This window comes from Gekko japonicus, unplaced genomic scaffold, assembly GCF_001447785.1.
Source record: "Gekko japonicus isolate JY-2015 unplaced genomic scaffold, Gekko_japonicus_V1.1 scaffold2531, whole genome shotgun sequence".
Classification (NCBI taxonomy): domain Eukaryota; kingdom Metazoa; phylum Chordata; class Lepidosauria; order Squamata; family Gekkonidae; genus Gekko; species Gekko japonicus.
In genome coordinates, this window is record NW_015160298.1 from 1 (window position 1) to 11,284 (window position 11,284).

General features: G+C 46.7%; 1 protein-coding gene across 1 annotated transcript; it reads left to right on the forward strand.

Annotated features, from left to right (window-relative positions):
* The first annotated feature begins 3,668 nt into the window (after positions 1–3,668).
* On the forward strand, positions 3,669–11,033 carry LOC107114564. Its single transcript, XM_015416104.1, has 2 exons — positions 3,669–3,812; positions 9,271–11,033. The coding sequence occupies exon 2, from the start codon at positions 9,282–9,284 to the stop codon at positions 10,266–10,268; it is 987 nt and encodes a 328-aa protein (XP_015271590.1). The 5' UTR covers positions 3,669–3,812; positions 9,271–9,281; the 3' UTR covers positions 10,269–11,033.
* The last annotated feature ends 251 nt before the right edge of the window (positions 11,034–11,284 follow it).

An 11,284-nucleotide genomic window follows, 5' to 3' on the forward strand; every position in this document is an offset into this window, starting at 1 on the left:
AGACCAACATGGCTACCCACCTGAAACGAGTGTTAACCAAAGAAATGTATGTTTCAAATGTTCAACTGTATGCAAATAAATTACAAATTACAGAGTAAAATATATAAGATTAATGTAATACAGGAATCATGTCATCTTCAGCTTGGGGTGGTGGTGGCTTTTTTCCTAGAAATTAAGGCCTGTTATCTTCACTGGCTTTACCGCCGAAAATTCCAACGTTTTTACAACCTCTTAGCTAAGTTAAAAGAAGATTTCTCCTAGGGGCACAAAGTCCATAATTTCAAAGGGGGATTAGAAAGAGAGACTGCTGAATTGCAACTATTAATGAAGCTCATGTTTCCTTCATGGACCGAGAAGTATTTGTGCTGGTGACTGAGTTTCTTATTACTACTTTTCAGCCTGTACGTTATCCAGACTAAAAACCTCCTGGCTTCTGCCTGTTGGTCACCCTGGGCTTCTGGTGCATGCACTGGTATGCTCTGGGTGCAGCACATAAGGGAAGCCTAGGCAATGTATTTTGGACAGCATTCCTAAATAGGTCTAATTGGAAGTAAGTCCTGTTTATTCAAAGGGGCTGGCTTGCTCATGGGAAAGTGTTTTCAAGACTGCAGCCTTGGTGTTTGGATCAGATCTCTGTGTATATAAAGTCTCTTTTGTAAAGTAACTAATGTTAATCAAAGAACAAAGTTTGAGTCCAGTGGCACTTAAAAGACAAACAAGTTTAATTCTGGGTATAAGCTTTCGTGTGCACGCACACTTCAGATACCCAGAATTAAACTCCGTTGGTCTTCAAGGTGTCACTGGGCTCAGACTTTGTTCTGTTGCTTCAGACCAACATGGCCGCCCACCTGAAACGAGTGTTAACCAAAGAAATGTATGTTTCAAATGTTCAACTGTATGCAAATAAATTACAAATTACAGAGTAAAATATATAAGATTAATGTAATACAGGAATCATGTCATCTTCAGATTGGGGTGGTGGTGGCTTTTTTCCTAGAAATTAAGGCCTGTTATCTTCACTGGCTTTACCGCCGAAAATTCCAACGTTTTTACAACCTCTTAGCTAAGTTAAAAGAAGATTTCTCCTAGGGGCACAAAGTCCATAATTTCAAGGGGGGATAAGAAAGAGAGACTGCTGAATTGCAACTATTAATGAAGCTCAAGACAATGCATCCTCCTGGACTAAATCGAGACCTAGGTTTCCTGTCTCATTGCCAATGCTGATTTCTCCATGCCTACTATCCCTCTGCATATCACACCTAACCCACTCATGCCTGTTTGCAGGAGAGATGGCCTATGACCATACCAGAGTTGTGGATCCCTCTTCTCTCAGTTCAGTTGGTGTCCATTGTTTATTATTAATAATGACATCTTCCCCTGGCATTCCTCTGGGAATCTCAAGGTAGTGTCTAGAGAGCTTCCATCCAGGCCCTCTCTTGGCTACAGAAAAGCAACTGCATCATGTGCCTGGGATTTAAAAATAGAGAACATAGGAGAAGAAGTCCGCTTCCTTTCCTCTGCTGCAGCTCAGTGAAAGATGGGTTTGTAGGCCATGGTGGGAGTTGGCTACAGATAGAAAAAACAATCTTGGGCGCAACACACAACCCTTTTTCCCAGTTTGATTCGTCAAGTTCACTGTTCTCTGCCTGCATGGAAAAAATGGCATGAGATGCGTGTGGCTGGCCATAATTGGTGATGCATGCTCAAAATGTTGTAGAGGAAGAGCACTGTCAGGCATTCACCTTGCATGAACACTTGAAGCTGCCTTATACTGAATCAGACCTGTGTCAGAACCCACAACAACGTAGTACACGCTTATCAGGAAAGGTAATACTTTATTGAAGAGCTATAGATGCATTAACATAGGCACTGTTAAGAATGGCGGCTGCCCCTGGGGCATAATAGGATATAGGGTATTTGTATGCCCCCCCCCCACTGCCCTGGCCAATTAGCCACACTCCCGCACGCTGGAGAAGGCGCTCTGGCCATTTGCGCTGAAGCTGGGAACCAAGCTCGCTCCCACGGTTCCCTTTGAACTAGACATCAACATCCCACCACCTGCAGAACGTAGAGATAAGCGTTACAGCAGCGATGAAGCACAGAAGGAATGCAAAGGCAATTAGAGTACAACTGACACCCCCCCAACCTCCATGGCAGCTTAGCTGACATACTGCCCCCTTGAAAATCAGCTTCTCCCCACCATTCCGGGAGGTCTCCCGGTTTGTCCGGGAATTCCATCACAGTCAAACTGACAGCAGCTCTCTAGGGTCCCAAGCAGAGAAAGGTCATTCACATCACCTACTACCTGGTCCTTTTTGCCTGGAGATGCCAGGGATTGAACCTCAAGACTTTCTGCAGGGCAAGAAGACGCTCAGCTGAGCCACAGCCACTCCCCATTATCGATGTTCTGGATATTTATCAGAAGCCAGGTGTGTTCTGAATTGCCTCTTGCCTGGAATGGCCAAGGAGACAGAGAATCACTGAAGTTCTGATGAGTCACTGCAGGTGCCTCATGTAGTCCATCTTAATGTTCCATTATATACGTTTGCTGAAAATATCTGCTGTCCAGGTAAGGTTGCCAGCTCCAGGTTGGGAAGTACCTGGAGATTTTGGGGGGGGTGGAGCCTGAAGAGGGTGGGGTTTGAGGAGGGGAGGGACATTAATGGGGTATAATGCCATGGAGTCCACCCTCCGAAGTGGCCGTTTTCTCCAGGTGAATTGATCTCTGTCGCCTGGAGATCAGTTGTAATCCCAGGAGATCTGCAGCCACCACCTGGAGAGCAGCAACCCTGTCTCCTCCAGGACAGGCAGTGCCACATGGATTCTTCAGAGAATTCAAGGCAATTCTTTGGGGTGTGAGCAGTATTTGAAATTTTTAAATTTTGGATTTCTAATGTTTTGAGTATTACTGTAAGCCCCCTTGAGCCAAGAGAAAAGGCAGGGTATATTTAAATAAAGAAATGTGGCTCCTCTGGCACTTTTGTTGCTCACATTGCATCATGTCCCTGTGTCAATTTGCTTCATTCAGCCACCTTACAAACCTGACATATACCCATCTTTCCTTGAAGGTGTGTTTTGGCTGATTCAGGATGCCCTACGGCTTATTTTCGGACGCAGAGACCATACATTCATTCATAAATAAGGAACTGGGAACTGCGAATAAGGGACGGAACGAACTTCAGCCTCCTACACTGGTTTACGCTGCGATCACACACTAAATAATCCTCTTTCAATGCACTTTCCAGCTGGATTTTGCCAGTTCACACAGTAAAATCCAGTCTGAAAGTGAATTATTTAGTGGGTGTGATTGCAGCCTTACTCTTAATTCTAGAACAGAGTCGCACCCGATTGTCCGTAACATACCTTCTTGTTTTGTTTTGCACACACCCCCAAAAGTTCACAAACTGCCCGTTCCGGCCCATTCTGGACACATACGGGATAGAAAGGGTTCCATGGAAGCATAACCTTCCAAGGCCTTGATTTCTAAAATGTCGTCCTCAAGGGTCTGTACGACATCCCACTGTTTCTTGCAAAGTTATTATTCTTACATCGCCGCTCCGATTTAATAAATCATTCTTCTGTTCCGCAGTAAGTCTTTAAGGAGGCTGCCCTCGAGCCTCCCTCTCTTTTCCTCCTGGCTGTCGGCTGGAACAACCGGTAACGTGACCGCTCCTGGCCACAAAAAAGGGGCCGGGCCGCAGGGCGGATCCTCGAGCTGAAAACTGCGGAGGCGAAAACGAGAGGTCGAGCGCCGGAGAAGTTGGAGCTGAGCCGATCCCTCCTTTCCCGGCATCTGTGGGGTGCAGACAGTGGTAAAGGCCGCTTTTTCTCCCTAACTTACCTTCCTGGTAGAGCCCATGTCCACCCACCCCTCTCTCTTGTCTCACGAGTACTTTCTCTAGTTGCTCCCACCTTTTGCCTTTTCTAGTAAGGACGTCGTCTATGAGTCTCTCTCCTTGGTGCGTTCCTTTATGTGCGTGCTTATGTAGCTGCTGCTAGCGCCGGGGCCCCGAAGTAGAGGGGGCAGGTGGGAGAAAGGTGGTAGTGGGTGTAAAAATGTGCCCACAAAAGACTGGCAGGAAGGGACGCTGACGCACCATTTTTCAACCCCGTGAAGATGTCGTTAACTTTCGATTGCTTTCTGCCTGTCTGGAGAGGATCCTGGCGTGGCGTTGTGCTCTCCCCTGGCCAGCAGATACGTTCTGTGGATTATAACGGATCGCCTTTCTAAGGCAGAGTCAGTCGTGAAAAGAGGCGAAAAGTCTGGGAGAACAACAACAACCCAGTTGTGTGGTGCGGTCCAGTACCCGAGTAGGACAGCGACTGTTTTCTTCCAACGGAGAGCATCTGCGTGCCTAACTAACCACTGCCTGGCAGGCAAAATTCAGTCGGTGAAGCTTTTCTTAGGGCTTCTCTCCAGCGGCTGTGCTTTCTGCAAAGCACTGGGGTCGTGTGGGGGAAGTGGGAGGGGTTCCTTAATTGAATCCACTCGCCCCACCTCCTGACCCCACTCGGTTTCAACCCTTCACATTAGTTCTTCGTTTCTAATGGATGTTGTACAGGTAATTCTTGCAGAATGCGTTCCAGTGGAGACGAAAAGTAGGCAGGCATTTTGGCATCCCTGCGCTTGGAAGAGGTGGGGCCCAGAAAGGAATACCCCTCCCCCTTTTTGAGCTTGCCTAACAGAGATGCCCCAGCCCCCAAGGAAGGGTATCTGCAGAAGTCGTGTGGGGGAAATGGGAGGGGTTCCTTAATTGAATCCACTCGCCCCACCTCCTGACCCCACTCGGTTCCCATTAGTTCTCCGTTCCTAATGGATGTTGTACAGGTAATTCTTGCAGAATGCGTTCCAGTGGAGAAGAAAAGTAGGCAGGCCTTTTGCCTACACAGCAGTGACTCTCTTTCCCCCTTTGGCATCCCTGCGCTTGGAAGAGGTGGGGCCCAGAAAGGAATACCCCTCCCCCGTGTTGGGCTTGCCTAGCAGAGGTGCCCCAGCCCCCAAGGAAGGGTATCTGCAGAGATGGGACAGCAGTGGATGCATAGTGGGTTATCCTTTTCATTCCTTAACAAGAGTGTCCCCGGTCACTGAAGTATCTGCATGGATCTGGCTGCGCCCTGTGACAAAACAATAATATTAATGGGACCTCATTCTGTTCTGTATTGGGACTGATTCTTCTGCCACCCATCTTGATTCCAGAAGGGACCCCCACCAGGGAATCTCTTTATTGCTTTTCGTTCTACATGTTGCTGGTTTTCTGCAAAGCCGAGATCAGCTTTGCCTCAGTGTGTGTGTGTGCACACATACACAGGTACACCCTCCCTGCACTAGATGGACCAGCTCCAGTTCTCTTCTGTGAAAATCCCGGCAGGCAGTTGAGTCGGTTCTCCCTTACATCCTGGAGTTCAATAACATCCATTATTCCTTTGGGACAAGCCAGAGTTTCTTTGGATTCTGACAATGTCCCAGTTAGTAGGGAAGTTTTTGAACAGTAGAAGCCTTTCCAGTTCCCTCAGCCCCTGCAGCTAGTAGATTCGGGGCCATATCAGATGTGTTTTGGGAGCTGCTAGAGGTCTTTAAAATTTACTTTTCAGGTACAGGGGCGGGGGCTGATTTAGATTGGGACTCTGCAGGGAGGGGTCTTCTTCCACGTGATACTTTCTGTCAACCTGAAATGGACCCTGGAGCCTTTACTTGCTTACAGCTGCACAGAAGTTTATATTAGTGGGTCAAATTTTGGATCCAGGGCCATTTCAGGTTGGGGGAAATGGTGTGGGGGGAGGCTTATCACCCTCGCCTTGCAGACTTTTGTGCCAAGTGAAACTGGGCCTTCCTGAATTTGTTTGTTTATATGTTTAGATCCCACTTTTCTTCCCAATGGGGACCCAAAGTGACACACACAATACCATTTCTCCCTCTTCCATTTTTTCTTGAACAATAGCCCTGTGGGGTAGGTTACGCTGAGAAAGTGACTGGCCCAAGGTCACCCAGCATGCTTGCGTAGCAGAATGTGGATCTGAACCTCTCCCAGATCCTGGCCTTACACACTGCACGGGGAATTCCAAGCACAGAACTCCATGTCTATGTTTGGTTTGCCCCTGTAAAGCAACTGGGGTTCTCTTAATAAAGAGAGTGTCTGACCCATTCAAGAAGAAGAAGAAGAAGAGATTGGATTTACACCCTGCCATTCACTACCAGAGGAGTCTCAGAGCGGCTTACAAATTCCTTAACCTTCCCCACCCTACAACAGACAACCTATGAGGTAGGTGGGGCTGAGAGAGCTCTGACAGAAACTGCTCTTTTTTCAAGAACAGCTGTGGCAGAACTATGGCTTGCCCAAGGTCATCCCGCAGCTGCAAGTGGAAACGTGGGGAATCAAACCCAGTTCTCCCAGATAAGAGTCCATGCACTTAACCACTACACCAAACTGGCTCACTCGAGAGTGGGGCAGGTGGGCAGCCAGCAAAAAAGAAGTCTTACCTGACAACACAATGTGTGGGGAGCTGGAGAGGGCACTTAAGCTCTGCAGAGCTGGAAACCAGACTGGCGTCCACTGCCAGACATGTGGTCAGAATGACAGATATGGTAGTGAGCTTAAGTTACTGGAGACATGGGGCTGGGCAGTGGGCACCCAATCTTGCCCTCCCCCAGAGACTTCTAAAACAGTAGTTGGGAGGCATTGTCAGAGGAAGGGGTTGATCACTCGTGTAGTTCAAACAGTGGGCACACACAAGAGCCCTACCAGAAAAAAGCCAAAGAAATGGGGTGGTCATAAGGTAGGTTAGACAAATGCATAATGTAAAGCTTTACCCAAATATCAAGTACAATCCTGCCCACTTACAGGACCATTTTTGTAGCACTAGAGTGTTGCAACCACACAACAGGGATATTGTTCTAAGCATATTTAACCAGGAGGGGAAAAAATTCCTTTGAGATTGGTGGAATTGATTGCTGAGTAAACATAGTTTACCCATGTTCTGACTCCAAAATAGGAATGAAATGTGCAGCCTGAACTGGACAAGAATGCAGTGTTAGCTAGCTTTGGTGCAAGCTTTGCTGTGCATACGGCTCTTTGCCGGCACCTGCAACACTAGCACTCAGTGCTTTTGGTGTTCAAACGGCTTCACGCATATTCTTGCTGTAACCTCTGCAACATCCCTGGAAAATTGGCCAATATTTTTACCCCTGTGTGGCAGATTGGGAGGCGGGGTGCTGAGAGAGAGTGGATTGTCTAGAGCCAGCAAGGTTACCATCCTCAAGATGGGACCTGGCATTATCCTGGAATCAAGTGATCTCTAGATTACAGTGATCAGTTCCCCTGGATGGAGGGAATAGCAGTTTAGGAAGACAGGCTCTGTAGCAGCATCAGCATCCCTGCAGGGCATTCCTCCTCTCCCCTCCCCAGGCAGTGCCCCCAGTAATCTCCAGGAATTCCCTGAGCTGGAGATGGCAATCCTAGAGATGACTGGCGTTGCCTAAGCCCACACTGCAGCCAGGCAGGCCCAAGCCAAAGCTCTGCAGCAGAGCTGCGGGGACTTGTTCACAGATGACTGCTGTGCAGGCCCAGGAGGTGCTGCGTGTGTGTTACTTGGGGTGACAAAAATACCTTCAACACGCCCTGATCTGCAGGCACATAGAGGGATTGGTCATTCCTTCCTTTTAGACCTGTGCTCTCCTGACTTTTTGCAAACTATGCAAAATGGAACTGTTCAAGGGGGCTTTTTTTGTACAGGGTAAATAGGTCTGTACTATACTGAAATGGTTCAGAAAGTTCAACTGGTAGAAGGATAAGGGCTGTGGCCCACCCCAATGTTTTGCTGCCTGTCACTGTAAGTATGGCTCCAGAGCTTCAAAACCATTTAATGTGTCAAGTTTCAATGGTCATGCTTTGTTTCAGGTTTGTTTCAGTTCTGTTTTAGATTTCTTCTTGCTCTTGGCTTCCTGTAGCCCAAACCCTATTGGACTGCTCATTGGATGTCCCATCCCGTCGATTGTACTTGACTTACACGACGTAATCCGCCTTGAATCTCATCAATAAAGGCACACTATAAATAACCTAAAGAAGTAATACAAGATTTAAAAACAAATAGAAACAAGGCAACAGTATAACGTCAGTGTAGTTTAAACCAGGGAGTTTGTTATCCAAATAACAGTCAAACATCTGGACATCTGTCACATTTTGCCTGACTTCGGTCGAAGCTAGTAAGAAGTGGCCACTTTCTGTCTTACTTTTTAATTATCTGTGAGCAAAACCACCATTTTGGGTAAGTGCTTGGAGCCATTTAGCATCTTAGGAACGAATTATGTTCCCTGTGATCAGATAATGGAACCAATCGTTTTCCCACCTCTAATGCCCCAACATGGTGGCATGGCACCCACTGACACCTTGTCTGGCACCCACCCAGTGTTTTTAGGAAGGGAGTGGGCCAGGTAGGGCATTTGGCCAGAAGGTTTCTTTGGCTGTGAATATTTTTTCAATGCTACTTTGGCAGCAGCTGTCACCACACCACAAGGATGTACACTGTGTGACTGAAGTTAAGTTGTTAAACAATCATTTTGTGGCTGGATCCACCTCCCATGGAAGCCATTTTGTGGCAGCCATTTTGTGACTGCACCTTCCATGCCATGTCTGAATTCTAAATATGCCTGCAGGCTCAAAAAGGTTGGGGATCCCTGGTCTGAGAAATATTCAGCTAAGGGAGAGCCAGTTTGGTGTAGTGGTTAAGAGAGTGGACTCTAATCTGGGAGAACTGAGTTTGATTCCCCATTCCTCCACATTCAGCTGCTGGCGTGACCTTGGGTCAGTCACAGTTCTATCAGAGCTGTTCTCTAAAGAGCGGTCGTTGAAAGAGCTCTCTCAGTCCCACCTGCCTCACAGAGTGTTTGTTGTGGGGAGGGGAAGGGAAAGGAGATTGTAAGCCGCTCTGAGACTCCTTTGGGTAGTGAAGGGCGGGGTATCAATCCGATCTCTTGTTCTCTTCTCCTCTCTCTTCTCTCTCTAATACTGAGGAAGGCACTAACTGAAATCTGAGGAGGAGAAAAGCTTGCCTCAGAGGGTGATTGTTCAGAGCAGTTTGATCATTTTCAAGGCCATGCTGAAATTTAAATAAACCGTATTAGATGGCAATCCCAGAGAGAGCCAGGGGAAACCTCACATCTGTCTATTTTGAATTCCTGCTTGGCAGCAGTACAGATTAATACAGAGTTCAAAGATGTGTTCTTGTATATGTGGCAGAGGAGTCTCTAATTCTAAGACCTCTTTTCCTCATCAGCTCTCACCAGCATGAAAGACGATATCAGTGTTTGTGAGCCGCTCCTGGAGGAGGGAGACCACAGCAACCTGGTACCTGTACAGAGAGTCTCATACAGAGAGAGGCTCTGGGGAATTCTTCCACACCGTTCTGTGATACCCTGTCTTAATTTATGGAACCATTTGGATTATGGCAAGGCCTCTTTTCCCCACAAGACTTCAAAGGAGAAGGCCACTATGACGGAGGCTACTGGGCCTCCAGTCAAGAAAAGAATCTGCACTTTGCTTCTGGCCCTCATCTTCCTAGCCATTGTGCTAATCATGCTGAGTGCCTCCTACCTCTTTTTCATTTGGTCACCGTGGAGCCAGCCAGCTCAGGCTGAAGTTGACTGGATCACAGTCTGTGAGAACACAACAGAGGCCATCTTGGTGGTGCCAGAAAAGCTGAGTGTTGCAACTCTTCTGAAAGCCCAGAGCCAAGAACCACCTCAGAGAGCCATGAGGAATTGCTTGGACGAAGCTGTTCTGAAGTTCTCGGAAGAAGGTGTGTTAAAGAAGAATGCCAGGATGGTCCTTCAGTGTAATGGAACGAGGCGGGAGTTCCTGTCTGGAGAAGGGGAAAATGACATTGAAGTAGTCTGGATCAGTGGAAGGGTGGAATACCTTGTCCATGAAGCCAGCCCCGAAGTCCGTGTGGCGAGGCTTGGCCGCCATCCTTTGCCACTGAATCTCACCACTATTATTGGTGTTCGCGAAGATCTGGCCACCCAGGCTGCCTTGGAGGAGCTACAGGACTGCCTTGATAAGGTTGTGCAGGAATTTCCCCGGGAGCCTATGGTGGTGCAAAACAGTGCCATGTTGATGGTATCATGTGGGGCAGACCTGAGCTTCATCTCTGGCGAGGGACAGACCAAGATCAATGTGTACAGAGAAGACTACATGAATGGGGATATTCAGTATCAGGTGAAAGCTACCGGGTGGGCTTGGTGGGCCAGGCTTTTCACGAGGGGCTCCACCTAGCTCAGAGACTGAAGGTGAACGATGGCTGGGCAGACAGAGGTGGGGGCAGCATTGTGAAACTCTGCTCAGGACAGAGAGAGTTGATTATATAGCAATTCCCTGCTTTCGAAAGTTCAGGGAGGGAGGGAGTTGAATTCAGCTCAGTCTTCAGTGCCTGTTCATTGCATGGTGGGCAATAATAAATTTTTCAGATGTAGTTATTTAGCAGACCAGCAGTCTTGTTCAGTATTTTATTCCAAGATGCGTCTCCTGAAACAAGGGACAGTGCAGAATCTCAAATTGAATTTTGGGATTTAAAAATCTGCGATTTTTGCCCACAATAAATCAACCGACAGGAAAATAAATGATAGAAAACTAAAAGTATACACATATATTGGTTCAGTGCTTCATAAATAACACACAGTGTTTGAAAATCTTCTTTGGCTTTTCTGATGCATCAAGTACAGTGCCTATAAGGATATTGTAGTAAATCAATACAGATAAAATGCACCTTTTTTTTTTAGAAGTGGGGAGGAAGAAGGGAAGAGCAGATGACATTTTTAGGCATTACTGGAACATACCTAACTTGCTAATCATAAGGTCAAAGATGCATGGGTGATTCATGACCTGGAACTTGCTCGACAATCTTTTTCTTTCTCCAGAGCCAAAATACTGCACTTTCCATATTTTTGTTCTGTATTTATTCGAGTGGAGTTTTTAATGTCTTTGCAGCAGAAGTCTGAATGTGATGGTTTCTTTTAAAAATTCGGTGAATGTATAGTTTTGGGCACCTTGTTCTTTATATACTAATCTTAATTTTTGTAGGCTTCTATCTATATAAAGGCTTTCAATAAAAAATTAAATTATTGCTAGTTTCTTTTGTACCATGCTATATGTTCAAAAGTTCCCTTCTTACTATCTTGTAGGTTATTGAATAGGTGATTAACCTTGGTTCTTTTTAGTCCTCCATTCGGGATAAATTTAGGATTTTCTCTGTTGCAAAGTAGCCCTAAAGGAATTTGTTAGCGGTTAATCAT